General features: G+C 42.5%; 1 protein-coding gene across 8 annotated transcripts in view; it reads right to left on the bottom strand.

Moving 5' to 3' along the window:
- Window positions 1-21812, bottom strand: part of Filip1 (filamin A interacting protein 1) — a 210396-nt gene that overhangs the window by 27848 nt on the left and 160736 nt on the right. For all 8 annotated transcript variants that reach the window (XM_076576780.1, XM_076576782.1, XM_076576783.1 and 5 more), the window contains one exon: window positions 18184-18362. In XM_076576780.1, the coding sequence (XP_076432895.1) occupies window positions 18184-18362 (179 nt within the window). The remainder of the gene's footprint in view (window positions 1-18183; window positions 18363-21812) is intronic.

Below are 21812 nucleotides of genomic sequence, written 5' to 3'. Positions count from 1 at the left end.
GGTGGGAGGGGCATCCTGGTGGGAGGGACATCTTGATTGACTGTCTGAGTCTGGGCTGGGCTTGGTTGATGGCTAACAATGTGTTTTCTGACAGCTCTGGCTTCAGTCTGCTGCATTGCATGATAAAGGTATAGATTTTAACTTGCAAGGCTATTATGAGAATTAAAGAGTATGTGTAAGTTGAGACCTGGAAATCTGACACATGGTAGGCCCACAATAAATAATTAATAATATATTTATGCACAGCTTATTCATTTTGATAATAGTTCCTTTATAAAAACATGAATAAGCAGTCTAATTTTGACCCAGAAACCATAAAGCTCTGTGCCAAAAGGAACCAAGGGGTTAGGGTTGATTACTCCCTGGTGGCATCCTACACTCACTCAGTTTCTGGAGATTCAAACCTGAGTTAACAATCCCAGGCAGACACTGATTATGCTCAAAACCAGAAGAAAGTCACGAGTTAGAAATAAATGATAACAGCCAGAGGAAATGCTTTAATGTCTCTGGAAATTTTTTTTTCTTAAATACCACAACTGTCAATCACAGGAACATTTTTCTTCTTTAATACCACTAAAGGATAGCATTCCAGATTAATTAAAAACCCCATTGCTAACACTCATTAAAATGGATATTTGTGAAAATTAATTAATGGTTTTTCAATAGATGAAAGTAGTTATTAGGAGCCTCTGGAAGCTGAGGAAATGTTTAAGTGGTGATATAACTCTCCTTAGAGTGACCATATCTAGAATTGTCCCACTATCAGATCCTGAGAAGCAAGGCCACTTCGTTCTGAGCAGTTCTGTTTTAAGAAAGTATCTTATATTCACTCTTACAGCAAATACCTAATCTGCAGGAGCAGAGCAGCCATTGTACTGGGCACTGGAAACACAGTGAACAAGGCAGACAAAGTCCCTATCTTGGGTGAGCTACGCTCTACGGCTAAGGGCCGGCAGGAAGGGAGCACAGAGCTGTTCAATGACATAACTAAGTTATAAGCTTATAACTAAGTTATAAGCTCACTCTCTAAAGACCTTCTCTAAGGAGTGGCATTTGAGGCTGAAGGGGTCAAGGAAACTGGCCGTGAGAAGTGCAGATGTCAGGGACTCCAGACAACGGTACAGCAATGGAACACCTTGAAATGAGGATGAACACGGGAGGCTCCAGGTTCCAAACAACCAGAGCAAGGAGAGAAAACAATAGAGGTGCCAGGTCTGTTTGAATGACTGGTAGAACATTTTCACCAGGGATGCAGGTTCCAGGGGCAGCTCTGATAGGTCATAGGCTTCACTGTGCAGCAGAAGGTTTTCTTGTTGGCAGAAGAAATGTTATAAATCATTTGTGTGTGTGTGTGTGTGTGGTGTGAGTGTATGTGTGTGTATATGTGTGTGTGAGTGTGTGTGTGGTATGTGAGTCTATGTGGTGTGTGTGTGTGTGTGTGTGTGTGTGTGTGTGTACACTGAGACCAGAAGTTGACATTAGGTGTCTCCTCTGTCGTTCTCTACTTTATTTACTGAAACAAGACTCAATGATCTGACTAGTTTAGATAGCCAGCTTGCCCTTGGAATCTCCTGTCCCCACCTCTGAAGTCCTGGGATTATAGGTAGTATTCAGCCACCCAACGTGTACATAGGTGTTAGGTATCCAAACTCTAACCTTCACATTTGTACAGCAAGTACTTTATCCACTAAGCCATCCCCCAGCATCAAATAACCTTTTACTTTATTTTGTTTTTTTGTTCATATTGGCAAAAGAGTGATTGGTACAGGACAGATGGCCCATCCATCCTTGTGTGGACAAGGTGTAAGGACCAAGTTTGTACAACAGCCTTATATTCTTAGGAGTATTGCTTTAGGTCCAGGCCTCAAATTGAGCCTATGTCTTTAAAATTAGAGAATTCTACCACTTATCTAGAAAATTCATCTGGTCTATAGCTAATTTTCTGGAGTTTCAGCTATAGCCCACAAATATTAAACAGAAAGCCACAGCCATAAAAACATCATGCTTTAAATAATCTTTGCTATGGTATATTGTTACACTTGTCCTATTTTGTTCTTAGTTATTGTTATTAATATCTCACTGTTCTTAGAACATTGTCAAATGTATATGTGCATAAGAAGAAAAACATTTACATTTTGATCACTATTATCTGTGCATCCAGAGGCAATCTTGAACCCTGTGTTCTGAGCACAAGGCAGGATGACAAGGCATAATTGCTGCCTGGATGAACCTTTTTGCATGGGGACTTTGTAGACATAGCCTCAAGGCAGAGGACTGGACTGCCACCAACTTATATCGCTTGTCATGCATGACTGACCAGTATTTGTAAAAAGAGGAATAGAAAAGAGTTGAGTTGACAAGACCCAGTTTGCTATCCAGTTATAGAGACCTGGACTTTATTTTGATGGTTCTGACTTACACAGATTCTATGTAAAGTGTTTGCCGGAGAGCAAAGAGGGTACGGGTGGAACAAGTCATCCCGAAGAAGCTGTTGTTCCCTCCCAGATCAGCAAGCACTGCGGTGACAGTTTAGAGGAGATTTCACTTTGGAACAGGACAGTGGCAGTGGTTCTTGAAGAAAACGTTCAAATTCCAAATTTTAATTTAGAAGCAAAATCAATACAACACATTTGGTATCTGCATTCGGGAGGCTGAGAGGTCAGGAATAATCAGGATTTCGATTTGAATAATTAGAATACGATCCTAACAGAAATTGTCACTCCAGGAGGAGTGGAGTTCAGGAAATAGCCAAGAGTTCTTTTGAGGACACATTGAGTTGTAGAAGCATATTTATCATCCAAATGGGCTGGCAGTATGGATAACATAGATGCTTACTCAATTATCACTTAATGAATTAGATAAACATTGTTTCATTTAAAGACTAGTATTTATTCTATAAATAGTAGCCTTCCTCAAGCTTTTGAGTACAAATAAACTGAAATGTATATTCCAGTGTTCTATAGTGTATGTGGTAAGTATTAATGGGATTTTGGTTCCCCAGGTTGAGTCTTAAGTGGGTCAAGAATGGTCATAACTTCTCAGAGTGCTGAATCTGAAGACAGAGTATCATCTAGCTTCCCCTGGGCTTCATGACGGAACACATGGCTCAAAGCCAAGTCTTCTCAGGATGGCTCTTTATTTAAGCTGATCACAAAAGCAGGTGATAAGATGGGCAGGACTCCTGAGCATTTGTGAGAAAGACCTAGCTTAGATTATGGCAACCCAGAAGTGCGTGCGTAGTTGGTCACTTGCCAGCATAGGGTGTTTCATCTCAGGTTCTGTTCTGTATTGGGAAGAGTGGATGCAGACAGGAGCCAGGTAGAGTAAAGAATAAGATCATAGAATGAAAGCCTGGGCCTGGAGTTCTTTAGGTGAGGCAGAGATGTCCTCCTCCAGGATCTCCTGGAGGCCCATGGATGCATTGTGCATTACATGTAAACGTAGTGCTACACGCAACTATGCCTCTTTCTTTGAGACAAAGATAACCCCAAATTCTTTGTTTTTTTTTTGTTTTTGTTTCATTTTGTTCTTTGTTTTTTCGAGACAGGGTTTCCCTGTGTAGCTTTGTGCCTTTCCTGGAACTTGCTTGGTAGCCCAGGCTGGCCTTGAACTCACAGAGATCCACCTGGCTCTGCCTCCTGAGTGCTGGGATTAAAGGCATGCGCCACCACCACCTGGCCTTGTTTTGTTTTATTTTGTTTATTTTAACCCCAAATTCTTATGAGTCATGAATATCAGAAGTTACCAGGCAAATCCAACAGCAGTGGAAAGCTAAGCAAATCAGAAAGTCCTGGAGGGAGGAACGGGGCTGTAGTTCAGGGCACGGAGTGAGAACAGTTGCATGATTAGAATACAGGACATTGTAAGAAATGATGAAGGCTAAATATACCAAAATATTGCCCCCTTCTCCTCCTATACTGGATATGGAAGAGCCATAGCCCTAGCCCTTTATATTTCACACCAGATTAGTGTGTTTTCTTACTCATTTAAGAAAAAGCTAAATCTAAAACTGAGCGCAGTACACACCTGTCATCCCAGCACTTGGGAGGTGGAGCCGACAGGCAACAGAAAGGATGGGCAAGGGCATCTTTCCCTCTATATTCTGAGAACACACTTGTACTTTGTGCTGTAGAAAGGAATCTGCAGGTCACACTGCTGACAATTTGTTCCGAGTTAGCCTTTCACAGAGACATGTGTTGGGAGGAATGTGAAACTCGGCAGCCGTGGGAATACGTGACCCTTCTGCACAGAGAGAGGGTCATGAGGGGAAAGTGCACGTAACAACATGGAGAGAAACACCAACACCAAAACTGGAGTCTGTGAAGACAGGCAAGGCCCGCTCCAGCATTCCAGTGACAGAGGCAGGATGAACAGGGGTCACCCTCGGCTATGTATTGAGTTCAAGGCCAGTTTGGGCTACATGGGACCTTGTCTCACAAATCAGAAAAATAGTCTAGTTGGGTACGGCGGAGCATTCTTGCAATCCTAGCACTTGGGAGGTGGGAGCAAGAGGATCATCAGAAGTTCAAGGTCATCCTCAGCTACATAACAAGTTTGAGACTAGGCTGAGCTATGTGAGACCTTGTTTCAAAATAAGCAATCAAGTAAACAATAAACAAAACAAAACACAACCATTTAGTAAACTCTTACTCTTCAGGAGCTATCTAGAAATAGGAAGAAAATCCTTATGGCACAGTATTTCTGAACTTGAGAGGAACCAGCTAGAACTAAGTTGATCTCTAGTTTAGTTGCAGCTGGAGCTCAAACTCAGCCTCTGAATGTTATTTAGCTGGTTTCCTGGCTAAGAGCTCACGTCCAAGAACTAAACATGTTGTGCATTGAACATGAAAGACCCAACCTTTGATTAATCTTTCCTGTTCAAACTTTTCACCACCACGAAGCACTTTTCAAACACAAGCATTCCTGGAAACAAGACTGCACACTTGGTTAAGGAGCCAGAGAGGAGCAAACTGCAAACACTTGAAATATAGCCGCCCAAGTTCCAGCTCCCTCTCAGAGTACAGGATGTGTAATGCTAATCTGAGGACCTTCTTCCTCCCTGGACAACGGGTAGAACTAGAAACCTGAAGCCGTCACTCAACTGCAGTACTAACACACAGCACAGTTTTTCCAGCACTTTCCCTAATTCTTTCTTGGTGTATGGACTGTAAAAACACTGACCTGATGTTTTAATGGTGGCAGCTAGCTGTCAGTTCAGAGCAGCACTCAGAGTTTCCCCTTCAACAGAGTGATGCAACTTATTGCTTTTTAATATCTGATTTTATCCACAGTGCTGAAAGACAACATCCACCCAAAATGACGTCTGTGGTCCGAGGCTGCAATCTGCCACCTTTGGATGAGCTGTTTTTGCAATTTGAATCCCTTTTCTCTATCCAGAACTTAGACATAAATTAATTTAAAAAAATATTGAAAACTGGTCTTGCATGCTCTGACAGAAAGCTTGTCAGTCAGATAGATCATTACATCCCACTTTACAAACTGCCTGTAGTATAGACAACAGAATCAATGTATCGATAGATCAGAGCATCAAAAACAAGTCGGTAGGAAATGGTATTGGAGGTTGGCATCCAACACCTGGGTAACCACTGAGGCTGTAAATCACTGATGGAAACTGCAGAAAACCATCTGAGCATTTATTATTTCCTGGTGACTTTCTTTTTTTATATATATATTTATTTATTTCTGTATGAGTGCTCTATCTGCATGTACACCTTTCTTCCAGAAGAGGGCATCAGATCCCACTATAGATGGTTATGAGCCACCATGTCGGTGCTGGGAATAGAACTTGGGATTTTTGGAAGAGCAGTCAGTGCTCTTAACCACTGAGCCATCTCTCCAGCCCTCCTGGTGACTTTCACTGAATGATTGTGGAACTTCATCCGTTCCAGCTCCTGAAAACTCTCTGATTAACCAGAAAATAGACTTCTGTTTTCATTTGCATATTTTACTGTAATATTCAGATCAAATTCTGAACCTAGACACTATAAAGTGAGACCATACTACACTTTGTAAGTAAGTAAATTTGTATCTGGATTCCAGGAAGTAACACACAAATCTGTGGAAAATATGTGCATTATTGGTACAGCTGCCAACATGGGGTTTTCTTCTCTTCATTTTTTTCACTATTTAAAGCAGTTTGTTTTGTGAAGCTGTTAGGAAAATAATTTATTCTCTACATTACTGTAATATTCAGGCCAAGTTGTGCTTATCTGTAATTTTTTCAAGATTTAAAGTATCTCCTGTCATTTCTTCTGGATTTATTAATTTTTTAAGTATAAGAAGTTAAAGAAATATAATGAAAATTTACAGCCTCAGCAACATTATTGTAGCAGTCTTTCTTCTAACTGATACTTAAAGTTATCACATATTTTACTTTTCATAAAATTTTATGGCTAAAAATCAAAATACTGCTTTTTTGCTTTCCAGCTATATATTTTACAATTACGTTTTATTTTTCTAATATAATTTTTTATTACATAGGATTTATCTGTCTTTTGGAAAGTTACAAAGTAGATGCTACATTTTCCATGGACATTAACCAAAACTGTTCTATGGTGATTTTCTTAAAAGAAAAAAAAAAAGAAGAAGCAGACCAGGTCAGAGGGAAATAACCCTGACTACAACATGGTCAGCTGTCCCCTGTGTTCATAATTAAACAGTTTGTACTACATTCATAAAATGACCAGGGCAACAGCCACTAATTCCTAAGGGACCCAACTTTGTCAACTGATTTTGGAACATGTTTAAAATACACAGATTTCCATGTCTTTTCTGTTACTTTTCATTGCCTTCAAAGTATCTAAATTTGATAAAATGTAATTAGTGGCTTCTCCAACTGCTTGTAGTAAGTTTTCCATTTTCTCCAGTCCATCTATAATTAAATAAAAAAAATCACATTCAAACAAAAGTTTACTTTTTAAAAAAATTAAAATTAGATTTATTCTTTTTACGTGCAAATGTTATGCCTACATGTAATGTATGTCTGTGGATCATGTGCCCACTTGGTGCCAAGAAAGGTAAGAAGAAGGCAATGGATCTCCTGGAACTACCTTGTGGGTGCTGGGAATCAAACCTGGGTCCTCTGCAAGAGCAGCAAGTGCTCTTAACCACTGAGCCACCTCTCCAGCCCAAGACTTCACTTTTTTTTTTTTTGTGGACACTCTGCATTGTCTTCAAAATATTGAAGTTTGATACAATGTAAATTTCAATTTCAAGAAACTTACACAGTTTTCCTCCAAGTGTTTAATATACAAGGCGGACAGAAGAAATGACTACTTGGGGGGTATGTTTCAACCACTTGATACAGCACACAGCATTTTACTCCATCTCTCCTCCACTCTTGGAGGGAGAGGCACACAGGTCCCCATGTCATTCTGTTCACATTGTACTATGAAATTCTGTCCTCTTTCCTCCCTGAACTCAGGTGTCAAAGCTCTAATCCCTGGTGTCACTGTTTTTAGAGATACAGTTTCAAGGAGGAAATTAAGACAGGTCAGAAAGGCAGGGTCCTAATCTGACCTCAAACAAAATGATTCCCAGCTCTTCCCCCATTTCCCTCCCTGTCTCTCTCCTTCAGCTGAAGAAAGAACTCAGCAAAGAGGCAACCATCTTTAAGCAAGTCAAAAGAAACTCCACCAAAACCCAATTGTTCTAAAATATTAATTTCAGATTTCCAGGCTGCAGAACTACGAGAAAATAAACAGCTGTTGTTTAACTCATCCAGTACAAAGCTATGATAATCCACACACACTAAGACATCCTTGAACCTCATCTAAGAATCCCTTTAGTCTTGAATTCCCCACATCTAATCTATCTGGAGCTTATATTACTCTATATCTTTGCCTTCTAGCTTCCAAAACTTAGACAAAATCTTTTTGTTTGGATGGATGGATGGATGGATGGATGGATGGATGGATGGATGGATGGATGGTTTCTTGGTGCTGGAATTTGAACTCAGTGTTGTAACTGGAGTTTTCCTGTGTCCACCTGGCTCCTACAGCTGCTCAGACCCAAGGAAACACACAGAGACTTATATTACCTATAAACTGTATGGCCGTGGCAGGCTTCTTGCTAGCTGTTCTTATATCTTAAATTAACCCATTTCTATAAATCTATATCTTGCCATGTTGCTCATGGCTTACTGGTATCCTTACATCTTGCTTCTCATGGCGGTGGCTGGCAGTGTCTCCTGACTTCCACTTCTCAGAATTCTCTTCTCTCTTGTCCCGCCTATACTATACTTCCTGCCTGGCTACTGGCCAATCAGCATTTTATTTATCAATCAACCAGAGCAACACATTCACAGCATACAGAAAGACAACCCCAGCACAGTGTTTGCTGCATATTGAACATGTATCCGACTGCTGAGTGGTACCCTAGCCCAAAGTCCTCACACTGTCAATTGTTCCTGTCCTTTTGGAGAAGAATTTTATCTAACCAGGATGGAAAGTAAGTGATAGAAGTGGTAACTACTTGATGGCATACCCTCAGTACTCCCAATAGCCCTCCATAATAACCCAAATCCAGGGCTGGAGAGATGGCTCAGAGGTTAAGATCACTGGGCTGCTCTTCCAAAGGTTCTGAGTTCAATTCCCAACAACCACATGGTGGCTCACAACCATCTGTAATGAGATCTGGTGCCCTCTTCTGGTGTGCAGGGATATGTGCAGGCAGAACACTGTATACATAATAAATAAATAAATCTTTAAAAAAAAAAATGAATCCTTGCTTCTAAAACCCAAATGACAGCTACTGACTTTTCTCTAGTGGGGGAACTTTCCTTTTAGTCAGTGGTTGCTCTTGATTGGCTGTTAAAATGGAACAGGTAACAGAAATCACCAGGTTAAAAGACTCAGTTACTACTGCTCTCCAGTACTTTTATGACAGAACATAGGCAAATAATAATGTCATTGCTAGTTTATGGCACCACTGAGAGGCAGTGAACCTCAACTGAAGGATTATCTCCAACAGACTGTTCTGTGGGCATGGCTGTTAGGCATTTATTTGATGGCTAACGGATGTTGGAGGACCTAGCCCATTATGGGCAATACCATACCTAAGCAGATAGGCTTGGGGGTATATAAAAAAGCATGCTGAGTATGCCAGAAGAAATAAACCAGCATGTGATATTCTTCAGTGACCTCTGCTTAAGTTTCTGCCTCCAGGTTCCTGCCTTGAGCTCCTGCCCCAGCATATTAGAAATGACAAGACCATTGGATGACCACCAAAGACAGCAATAGGTATGGAGTAGAGCTGACATGACCCTACCAGACAAGCTTCATGTGGTGGGGATGGCAGAGCTGGAGAGTTGGGACTTCTCAGCCCTTTGGAGCCCAGAATATCATGAGTGAATCCCAGATATCTGACATTAAGTTTTCACTCTTCTGGATTGTGGTTTTGCTTTGATTTGATTGTGATTGTACCCTGGCTCTTCCCTCTTGGAAGTGGAAATTATGTAATTTATTTTGGATTTTCCAGGAGCCCACAGTCAAGAGACTGAATTTTAAAAGAGACCTTGAGTTTTTTCCCTTGTCAAATTGAATATTTAAAGTAACCTAAAGAATATTTATAAGCTTTAAGTATGATTGGTCTTAAACCTATAATTCAAAAGAGGCAAGACAAAGTACATTTTATTCTGTATGGATAGTGTACAAAATATCACTACTTCCCTTGACAAATAGTATCATCTCTAAAATCCATTTTGATGAACATTGACTATTTAAACATTATGTAATACAATGTACATGGACTGGGTAGAAGTGAATACAAGTGTGGATTCTTCAGATTTTCGGTGGTCTAAGAGTAGACCATTAATAATATAAAATGTTTGGACTTCTTTTTAAATTCAAACTCATCCTGTGTGTTCTTTACTGAGGGGTCTTAGAGTTGGAAAGGCAATGACGTTATCACCAAAGAACTTTCTGGCACGACCTGCTGTCTGCTAGCCATGTGACAGCAGAGGTTACTGCAGCTTCAGCCCCGTGACTCCAAAGGCAGCCTTTCAAAGTGAGACTTGATCTAATACGACTGACTGAGAAGTTTTAGCTTCATGTGAGACGTTATGTTGTGAAGGGACATTTTTCTCAGGACTACTCATCCAAACCTCCATGACTGAAGAATGTATTCCCATTCCTTCAATGTCTGAAACTGCTTCTTTTGGGTTAGTATTAATATCCCGTGCTCCACCTGCTCCACCTGCTCCACCATCAGCCAGAGTAGGCAAACACATTATTTCCTTGGGTCAACAGCCCATCTTGAAGTTGATCTTTTTTTTTTTTTTGTGTCATGGCTTATGGTTATGGATTAAACTGGGTAATCCATAACACTGAGCATCTACTACTCTGCTTTCAGGAATATTTAAAAACAGTGTCTTATGCACATGTTCACTTGTTTGTTTGTTTGTTTTTTCACTCTGAGGACCAGCATTCTCCAGAGACATCCTTTGTATTACAAGGTCCTTTCATCCCTGCTCTCAGACACAGCTTCGCTAGCAGACTCGGGAGTCCCCAATCTTTGAGAATGATATTCACAAGAAACTGCCAAGGAAGATTTAAGGGGACGTTCAGCTCTGAAAGATCCTGCGTCAAACATTTTGTTATCATTGCTGTGGAGGCCCTGCTGTACGTCCACAGCCACTGCTTCTGCCTGTTCCTCCTGCTCAAGCCCTCCTTCATTGTATTTTTATGACAGGATGATATGACAGGATGACAGGCAGTCTTCTGGCTGGGGTCCTCCCACCACCAGCCTGTGTGGGATGGTCATTAGACTTCTCAACTCTTAATTCCTTTTCTTTCTTAAAAACTGCTGTTCCTAAGCCAGAAATGTGGCTCTCTCCTTTAATCCCAGCACACAGGCCAGAGGTAGGCAAATGGCTATGAGTTCAAAGCCAGTGTAGTCCACATAGTGACTTCTAGGCTAGTCTTCCAGGTGACAATGAGATCTGTTTCAAAATCAAACAAACAAGCAACAACAACAACAACAACACACACCACCACCACCACCACCACCACCACCACCACCACCACCACCACCAAACCAAATCAAACAACAAAGCCCACCCACAAACTGTATCCCCAGCAGTTTTCTTGGTCGGTAGGACACTAATTGTAGGTGGTAAGCCTCCTGATCAAGTATAAGCTCTATGAAGTCAATGTCCGACCAACTTTCCAAGTCACCTCTCTCTCCCTCCTCCACACATTTGGAGGAATGAAATGTTCCTTTATTCAGAAGGTCAGAAATTGAAAGCAGAAAAAATTATGTTTCACACCTAACTGGCAGTTATCTGCTGGAAAGGGAACTTGGTGGAAGGAAGTTAATCTACTTCCCCATTTGCCAGTAGAGACAAGAATCAACAGTACAGTTTCGTAAGAAGATGGTGTATGTGTCTATCTTACTAGAAAGGTTGATAACGCTAGCCTTTAGTCATGTGCTAAGCTCAGAGAAGAGGGCTCGGATGTTTTCTAACGTAAAACATCTCAGTGATGCCAGAACACAGAGCAAGTTCTCAGGCATTGTAGGTCTTGACTGTGGCTGGAGAGATGGCTCAGCAGTTAAGAGTACTTGTTGCTCTTGCAGAGGACCCTGGTTTGATTCTCATCACCCAAAGGGGGCTTTTGATCGCCTGTAACTCCACTTTCATGGAATCTGACATCCTCTTCTGGCCTCTGTGAACACTGTATGCATGTGATGTACAGATATATACAGACAAACATTCATACACATAAAAGAAAATAAATCTTTAATTTTTTTAAATTCTAAAGAAACTGTAGGTTTTGAGAGGTCATTTCCTACTTGAGCAACTAGGGTAGCACAGACGACCTCACATGATTTAAAGGGGCTTCTCCTCCACTCAGGTCCAGACACTCTCCACTGCACAGGTAAAAGAGTTTCTCTTGAGATGCTGATTTGTACCGTTTTTCAAAACAATGAACACGGACTTGGAAGCTTTGCTGCAGTATTATATGATGATGTCATTATTTATGTTGTTCCCAGATGAGCCTGTAAAATCAAAAAGCTTTACAACCTGCAAATAGATTTAGACAGCACACACGCACTTGGTTTTGATGTAACTGTGTTCTAGTCTGACAGTCTTGGAGCAGCCCTAGCGAAGCTTAAGATTGCAATCACAAGACATGCAGCTCAGACAGAGGATAAAGTCCAAACTCTGGAGGTGATCTCATCTGCTCAGAACTATGCCTTCAAAGATCAAGGCCAATAGAAACATGGGCCAAACTGAATATAGTATATTACTTAAGCAAGGAAGCCTTCTTTATCCATTAAACTTACCTTAATTCATCTTTATCTTAATTAATGCAGCAAGATCCTTTCATCTTTATTACTAAAATTCCAAATTAAACCACTACCTTTTTCATGTTGTTTTCTCTTTCCAACTTGGGACTCTATGTGTAGAGGTAAATATGCAGTGTATGGTGGTAATAAACTATGGCCAATCTGTTAACATAATAAAGAAAGCACAGAACAACACAATGTCCATTTGTGGTAATTTGTGCAGCTCTTGTACCATATAAATTGAACAATCCTTGAAAGGTGAAAAATACTTTCTGCATATACTGTCTTTGCACTCGGGATAATAGCAAGGGTTAGTTTAGGCTTTATTTAGCTCTCCCATAAACACCCTCAGCTTCACCATATAGTCACCCCCAGTAAAATGCACCCTAAGTAAAATACTGTAGATGCAGTGCAAAATCAGTTTCAAAACTAGTTCCAGGGTTAGTCTATCAATAGACTGCTCTAGGAAAGATGCTGCCTTGATAGTCCTAAGACACCACTATAATGATAATATCTCTCTTTATATTTTCCTACAACCTCAATTCTGCCTTTTAAGATTCTTCAATAGAATTTGAACACAAGAACCTGAGGGATAAGGGAAACCCCCCCTCCTCAAGAGACCAAGCCATTATTGCATAACGTACTAATTTACATGAATCCAGCCTCGTACCATTAAGGGAACTTTTAGAAGCTTTGGACAACATCCAAAGCCTAGGGTTTCTGTGTTCACTAAATGTTTGGATATGGACTGTTACCAATACCTGGTACTAATCCTGTATTCCTGGTTCCCTTTTTTATTAACTTAAACTACTTTCCAGAAAAAAAGGGAGAATGCCTGGTGGAGAAGGACAAGTATAGAGAGTGGAGTTTAAATAATGCAGGTGACAGGAGTGTCCCTGCTTATGTGTGTGTGTGTGTGTCGGGGGAGCTGGCACCTTACCCATCCACTGCATTCAAAGTCCTACACCCAGCGGAACAACCTTAGTGAACAAGGACAAAGCCACTGGGACCTGAAGTACCACTTTCCTCCTTGCGCAGCTCAGAGTAGACAGAGAGGCATCTGAAGGATGCCTCCTTGGCTGTGTGGTTTTTTTTCTTTATATAAATATATATATATTTAAATATATATATATATAAAATAAAAGGAAATATATATATTTATATATATTATATATATATAAATATATATATTTCCTTTTATTTTATTTTACAATACCATTCAGTTTTACATATCAGCCATGGGTTCCCCTGTTCTCCCCCCTCCCACCCCCTCCCCTTACCTCAGCTCACCCCCCATTCCCACCTCCTCCAGGGCAAAGCCTCCCCCGCGGACTGAGATCAACCTGGTAGACTCAGTCCAGGCAGGTCCAGTCCCCTCCTCCCAGACTGAGCCAAGCGTCCCTGCATAAGCCCCAGGTTTCAAACAGCCAACTCATGCAATGAGCACAGGACTTGGTCCCACTGCCTAGTTGCCTCCCAAACAGATCAAGCCTATCAACTGTCTCACCTATTCAGAGGGCCTGATCCAGCTGGGGGCCCCTCTGGCTGCATGTTTATTACTAACAAAAAGGCTTTGGGGGAGGAAGAGAAGGGAAAGCAAGCAAGAATGCAAACAAAAGACTTGGCATGGTCGATTAGGACTCCAGCTTATGGTCAGAAATGTGGCTTTCCAGGAGGGAGAGAGACAAGGGTACCAGAACAGGAAGGAAGAAGAGGGAGGCTGGGGAGCCAGGAGGGTGATGCTAGGGAGTCAGGAGAGGGAGGATGAAAACTTGGAGAGAAACAGGTTGAAGAACAAGGAGAGGGAGTCCAGAGACAGGGAGAAGAAGGCTGCGGAGCCAGGAGAGCGAGGTTGCGAACCCAGAGAGGCAGGGCTATAGCATGGGCAACCTGCCAGCTCCCAGAAGATGTAAACACAACTGCCCACTTCAAGAGGATTGACCCAGAGCATTTTAGCCACGTGGTTTCCAAACCTCCTCAAGTCTCCACTGCCAGAGAGCCAGCCACGCTTCAAATGTGAGAGGAATTCAGAGTGCTAGCCTAAGTCATCAGGAACATGTTGGGGTATTTAGGAAGGTACAGGTGCACGGTGGCCCAGTCAGTAAAGAAGTATAGACAAAAGCAAACTAAAATCCCCCATGAGTTATTCCCTAACGTGAAATCTGGGTGACATTCCCCTGTGATGATGACAGTATGGAGGGCTTGCTATGATTTCCAAACTTGCCCAACTCCTTATACTGTATACATGTAGTACTTTGCTCAGGAAAGGTGACCCTTCATTAAACAGCCCCTCAAGATGGGGAGGATAAGATTTGTCCTTCTGGGGTTGACCAGATGGTGAATAAACCAATCAGATACTGTAGAGTGAACATGAAAGGGCACTCCATCATGTGCTAGTTTCCCAGTTACTCTCACAGCACAGAAAGTAGCCAAGCAGAGAAGAAAAGAGCAGAGGCAGTCCTCCCCCCCACACAGCCAGATTAAACCGACTCTGAGTGAACTGGCGCCACTTTGGGCAGTCAGCTTTAACAGAGAAATCACAGGAAGGACGGACAGACAGCTGGTTCTAAACAGTTTACAAAGTGTTCAAAAATAATTCATACCAGTGCTTTAAAATTATCTGAACTGCTCCATTTTGGATATTTTATGTTATGTATTTCTGTGGTATCCTAGATCACATCCTGGGTTTTGTATTTTGTTGGGCCAGTGTTCTCCCATAGATTCCCCTACCCACCTGCTACCTCTATCATTATATCACATGTACATATCCATCCATTTCAGATTTTTTTTGAGACAAGGTTTCTCTGTGTAGCTTTGTACCTTTCCTGGAACTCACTCTGTAGCCCAGGTTGGCCTTGAACTCACAGAGATCTGCTTGCCTCTGCCTCCCGAGTGCTGGGATTAAAGGCTTGAGCCACCAACGCCCGGCTCCAATTTCAGATATTTTTAAAAAGTTAGCATCGAACAAGTTGCTATGTTTTTCCTGACAGTACTCCTACATAAAGTATCTAACCAGACAACTGTTGTAGGTACATGGACTTATATTGTGTTTAGAACCTGGTTTGTGATATCTGTTTGTTCTGGTTTGGATTTTTTAACCATGTATATGAGTGTTTTGTTTGCATGTATGTATATGTGTAACTGTGGAGTACACATCGTGTTCAGTGCCTGTGGAGATCAGAAAAGGGCATAGGAAGCCCTGAAAATGTAGTTACAGATGGTTCTGAGCCAACATGTGAGTGCTGGGAACTGAACTAGGGTCCCCTGAAAGAGCAGTAAATGCTTTTAATCTTTGAACCTTCTCTCCAGCCCCTAGGTTTTTAAGGTAGTATCTCAGGTAGCCCTGGGGTGTCCTCTAATTCACTATGTAGCCAAGGCTAGCCTTGCATTCCTGATCTTCCTGCCTCTACCTCCCAAATGCTGGGAGGCTGGGGAGCTGGGAGAGGGAGGCCTGATTGCCCTGGCAGGGGTTCCCATCAGTCATGTTCTGGACACACCGGACTTTTTTCACTGGGTCTGTAGTTTAAGACTAGATAGTTCTCAGAGACTGAGGGTAGGGGCTTTTTCTCTCTGGTTACCCAGAAATGCCAAACCAGCTCATCTGTTTAAACATGAAGCCAGCCAGCCTTGCCTTATTGCAGTTTAAAAGAAACTCAAAGATTCTGTAAATTAGGAATATAGGGCATAAAACTTCATTGTTTTTCTTTCATTTCTCCCTCCACAGGGGAAGTACTACACCCAGTAAGAGGTAATATTACCAATTACATATTTAAAAAATCTTTATAAATGCAACCTGTTCTGTATCATTTATTGGCTTTGTTTTTTGCGGCAAGGTTTCATGTAGCACAGCCTGACTTGGAACTTGTTATGTTGCTGAGGCTGGCCCTGATTCTGCTGCCTCTACCTTCCAAAGCCTGGGGTTACAGGTGGTTCAAAGTCAGTGGTTTCAAACACTGTAGAAGGCAAAGAGGTAACAATTTGGCTAAAGGACAGGAGAAAAATAATTTAAAAGAGTGAGTCCAACTGCTGCATAGAAAGCTTACAACTTGGGGGATAGGAGGGTGTCTCTGCTTCCTGTTTGCATGTCTCTGGTTTGCAGAAACAGTGCTACAAGAGCATATGTATAGAGTCAACACTAGGAGCCCAGGAGGCCCTGAATGAGTGAAGTCTGTAGGGAATGTGTGTCATTGACATGGGGAGAGCCATGTCGAGGACTCCAGTGCCTCAGCCCCAGAGGAGTGGCAGAGGGATGACAAAGCCTTCCTCCTGGGCAGTGTCAACCATTCACCAATTTGTACAAAAAATGAGCAAGTGCAGCTTCCTCCTCCTGGATGTCTACAGCATGAAGCCAGCTGTCCACAGAGAACTACAAAGACTAGCCCACCCTCCCCCTGTGCAGTGCATAATGAACATGCTAAGGTTCCAGGCTGTGGCTGTAGTAGGTACTATTCCATCAGAGTGCACACACCCCACCTAATCCGTTTTTTTTCTCTACATGTGTCTCTGTGTCTGTCATTTTTTTCATTCCCTCACCTCCCCTAAATCAGGGCTCCAGGACCCAAGTCCGGTGGGTCACGGTAGAACACACTTGGTGTTCGTTTGGGTTCTTGAAGTTTTAAAGTATGCAGCCTAGGGCTGGAGAGATGGCTCAGCAGTTAAGAGCAATTGCTGCTCTTGTAGAGGATGGGGGTTTGGTTTCCAGCACCCACGTGGCAGCTCACTATCACGGGCAACTCCAGTTCCAAGGGTTCTGAGGCCCGCTTCTGACTTCCGCTGGGCTCCAAGCATGCATGTGGTACCCACATATACATGTAGGCAAAACACCCATACACATACAGTTAAAAAAAGTTAAAAATGTAGTAATTTATAGACAACCAATATTAAGATTTTCTACATTGGTATTAATGAGGAAGTTTCACTTATAATTAATGGTAAGAATGTACCTCTCTGAAAAATTGGTTTTCAACCCCAAAGAGAAAATTTGCATTATTTCAGTAATGTAACTTTTTTCAATTCACATCATAGTCAATGTGTAAGAAGGCTTTCAAATGGTGGGGCTTCACTGATCAAACTCATATACAACCCCCTACTTTTCTTTCCAGATTTATGGTTTTCAGGCTCTTAACATCCTGGTGAGACAATTGCATAATATTTATACACACCCCAATCACAGTCACATGATAATCTCAGATAAGTCTCCCCTACCTCTCCAGCACCCTACCCCTATAACAGACCATTTAGAAACCAGAATAAGACCCTGGGCACCTGTCTATAGTGTCACATGATCATCTCAGTAAATGCAGAAAAAGCCTTTGACAAAATCCAACATGTCTTCACGATGAAGGTCGTAGAGCAGTGGTTCTCAACCTCTCTAATGATGTGGACCCTTTAATACACTTCCTCGTGTTGTGGTGACCCCCCCCCCATAAAAGTATTTCGTTGCTACTTCATAACTGTAATTTTGCTACTGTTATGAATTTGGAATGTAAACATCTGAAAAGCAGAATATGTGATATGTGACCCCTGTGGGGGCTGTGATCCACATGTTGAGAACAGCTGTCTTAGAGAGTGTCAGGCTAGAGTGAGCATACAACAACATAGTAAAAGCTCTATGTGAGAAACCCACAGTCCACATCATCATAAATGGAGCAAAACTTGAAGCAATCCTTCTGACGTCAGTAACGAGACAGGGCTGGCCACTCTCCCACTCCTTGTCCATGTTGTGTATGACTTCTTTTCCTATGTGGATCCCTTTCAGTTCCTTCTCTTGCCTTATTGCTCCAGCTAGTGCTTTGAGCCTGGCCTCTCCTGTGGGCCATCCAGGAAATGGCGGGGACCCAGATGTGGCTGGTGTGGTGTCTGTGTGCAAGTTACCTCTCTCGCTCCTGCTCCAGCAGGTTGGTGAAGTCGTCACTCTTGTTCATGTAGTCAGTGTGCTTGTGTTTCTCGTTCTCCAGCTCGTACACGGTGCGCCGGTGACACTTCTCGGCCAGCAGCAGCTGCTCCAGCATGCGGCGGTACGTCTCCTTCTGCTTTTCCTCCAGTCTGTCCAGCTGAGTGAGCAAAGCCAGGAAAGAGCTTAACGTCCGACTTCATCTGCAGCGACTGTACATTGTGACACTGGCCTAGGGCCATATGACCTCACCGAGATGTGCCACCGTCTTCTGGGATTTTTTTCAATGCCAACGGGCTTTACAAACTAACCGTAATAACCCTAACACTTTCGGTTTGAGACTTAATCTTGTTATGCAGCCCAGGTTGGCCTCCTGTATGCTGGAATTACAGGCTTGTACTGTCACATCCAGTACACAATGCTACAATTTACCTGCTGGCCTTCTGGGGCAGACTCCCTGAATTTTAGGAGATTACATTATTTCACAGAAAGTGGATAAAATCTTCCTAATCTCAGAAAAGTTAAGATCTCACCATGTACATGTACCAGACTTCTCTTCTGGGCAGTAGTAATTATCACTGTCATAATATAGGGCTTGTAATTACCTAAATTTCTAGGGGAAATATAGGAAGGGTCTACACTCCTATTTTTTTTCAAGACATGCTAAATGTAGCGAGGCTTTTTAGAACACTTAAAAGAGTATACTTCTCTGCATGAGGTCTTACAAATCTTACAGAGGGCTGCTGCTTCTCTGTGGCCAGAGTTATCCTACTTCATGAAACCATGGCTTCGTCAGCTCTTTAGTTCTGACTATGCCGTCGACTGTCTGCACAAAGTATGTGCTTAGTAAAGGCCTCCTCAAGGGGACGGAATCTTACAATATTGGCACTTCCTCTCCTACCCATTACTCTTTCTCTCAAACTCCAGCACGGCTTTGATCCGGCACAGCTGAGATGAGCTCCCTCACTGTGAGGCTGTGCATGTGGGACTGAACAGCAGCATCCCTTCCTCTCTGCTCCCGGGCAGCCAGGGATGTTAGCAGCATCTTTCTGACCAGATGCCACCAGTACCATGCCCATCTATGACGAGCAAATGCTTTGACACTGTGCCATGCTTTCTGGAAAAAGAAATCCTCTACTTCTCACCGTCTTATCTGAACTCAGTATTTCCAGGTGGAACAGACGTATTGAAATCCGTTCTCAATCCCACTAACAACTCCCTGACCCTTGTGGGGAGCAGAGCTGTGCAGAGTACCAGCATTTGAGCTGTTTTCTAGATTTCTGCTTGCCCTTTAGTTTCAGGAAGCTTGCTCTATGGTTCTCCTTACAGATGCACGATGCATTCATGGGGACCCAAAGTAAAAGGAAAGTTATTTCACCCTCTTGTCTTCTTCTCTTCGCTTTGGAGCAGATAGCAGATGGAAACTGGTTGAAAGACCTATACTAACTGGTGACCCATAGCATTTAGATCTTTACAGGTAGGCAGCTAAACTTCGGGGCCTTTTGACAAATCTGGAAAAGTATTTGAAGAACAGCTCTGCCTGTGTTGTCATTGCTCCAGCTAAGGAAAGTGACCAATCTGAAGGCTCTCTTTGGAATGAAGAACAAGTATGTATGGGTTGGTCTTTTAATTTATTTTGCATCCTGCATGCCATAGTATGATGCATTGTGCTCGGAAGGCCCAGTCTCTCCTGAGATCTCAAGGAATTGTACAGGGGGAGATGATGGCATTATTAATTAGATGGTAGATGGAGAAATCCCAAGAGATACTTTGTGCAGGGACATCTGGAGAGAAAAATAGCATATGGAAATGTCAAATATTTTGGTGCAACCTCGGCACAGAGCAGGCCTTGGCCTTGACCAAGTGGGCTTTTAAGGCGGTAATAGTCTTGGGCTGCGTCACTGGAGTGGGTTGCTGGAATTGCTGTGGATAACTTTCACCTCAACACATCTCATATAGTTTGCTGTAACTGTGGTTACATGATGAGAAAGATAGTGTTCTGGCCTCGGTCTACAAGTTGCTGAGGCATTCCTGCATAGTGTTTCTGAGGTGCTAAGTTCTGCTTAAAAGTGTTAGTGTGGAGTCTAGCTTCCAATCTTAAATTCCACGTGTAAAAACTTACACAGTTAGCAGCAGATCAGCTCTGCCAGATGTTATTTCTTGTTTCTGTTTTTGTTTTGTTTTAATGATATGGAGGTCCTAAAAGGAAAGGGAGGTGGCTGTTCTCTTGGCGCTCTGTAATTTGGACAGTGTCTGAAGATCGACTCCCTGAGCAATGGGCCCTACAGATTCACTAATCACACACTGTGTCCTGACTTTGGGTTTTTGAGTTTGAAGCCGTGGTTCAGCACAGAGGAATGGCTGCTAAAGAACGGTGCAACTGTAATGGGCATCTACTATTCCGAACACATAACTTCCATTTCAAGGGGGGGGGGGGGAAATGGAAAGGCCAAGAATTTGCCAAGGAAAGAAAGAACGTACCTAGAGGTCCTTTTTGTTTGTTTGGTTTTGTTTTTCTTTTTTTTCCCTTCTTTTTGTTTTTTGTTTTGTTTTGATTTGTTTTTCAGGACGATTTCTCTGCATAGCCTTGGCTGGCCTGGAGCTCACTATGTACACTAGGTTGGAAATCAGGCAATCCGCTTGCCTCTGCCCCCCAAGTGCTGGGGCTGAAGGTATGTACCACCAAGTCCAGCTTCCTAGAAGTCTTTTAAATTACATTTTTGATTAATTGTGTGTGTGTGTGTGTGTGTGTGTGTGTGTGTGTGTGTGTGTGTGTGTGTTCTCGTGTGAGGGTCCCTGTGCTAAGGTACTAGTGTAGAGGTCAGAGGAAAACTTGCACAGATCAGTCCTCTCCTTTTACTTTGTGGATCTCAGGGATTGAACTCAAGTTGTCCAGCTTGATGGCAAACACCTTTACCTGCTGAGCCATCTTGCGGGACCCCAGAAGTGGGCAAACTGGAAAGGGAAACAATTTCAGCATGTTTTATGTTAAAGGACCACAGCTCTTGTGTCTGCAGAGGTTTAACTCCAAAGCACTGAGGAATTTAGGAAAAAGAGAAATCAACTGAAGAGAGCATAGAAGGTCTTAGCAACCAAACTGGCTTACAAAGAAGGGGCATGGCTTTGGGGGCACTTAAGATAAGGCTATGTTTAGTCATTGTTGAATTGGAATGGGGTCCAGTGGAAACAGGAGAGCCCCTGAGTGGGGGAAGGTGACTCTTGTACACAGAGGGTATTGGGACCCAGGACACAACTAATGAGCATGCCATAATCCTTCAAGTGGCCCATGAGATAACCAATAGCCCTTCCCTTAAGGATGCAAACCTCAAGATTTTCCAGGTGACTTAATACAGTCCATGCAGACGAGAGAATTAGATTTGGGGAGAGCAGGATAAGATGTCAGAAGCACTCCTTGGTGACAGACTGAATTGCTGACATTGCTTGGAGTCTGACTAAACATGTCCCATACTTTGTGATGTTGGGCTTGCGTCAAAAGAAAAAGGAGGCAAACTAAAAGGGATTCAGAGAGAAGAGCATCAGCTCAGTCCAAACATGACTCAGTCGTGATGGGGAAGACACCCTACTGAGGACTATCCAACTCGTGGACAGG

This window comes from Peromyscus maniculatus, chromosome 7, assembly GCF_049852395.1.
Source record: "Peromyscus maniculatus bairdii isolate BWxNUB_F1_BW_parent chromosome 7, HU_Pman_BW_mat_3.1, whole genome shotgun sequence".
Taxonomy (NCBI): domain Eukaryota; kingdom Metazoa; phylum Chordata; class Mammalia; order Rodentia; family Cricetidae; genus Peromyscus; species Peromyscus maniculatus.
The sequence above is the reverse complement of the archived record's forward strand: the minus strand, read 5'-3'. Positions and strand labels throughout refer to the sequence as shown.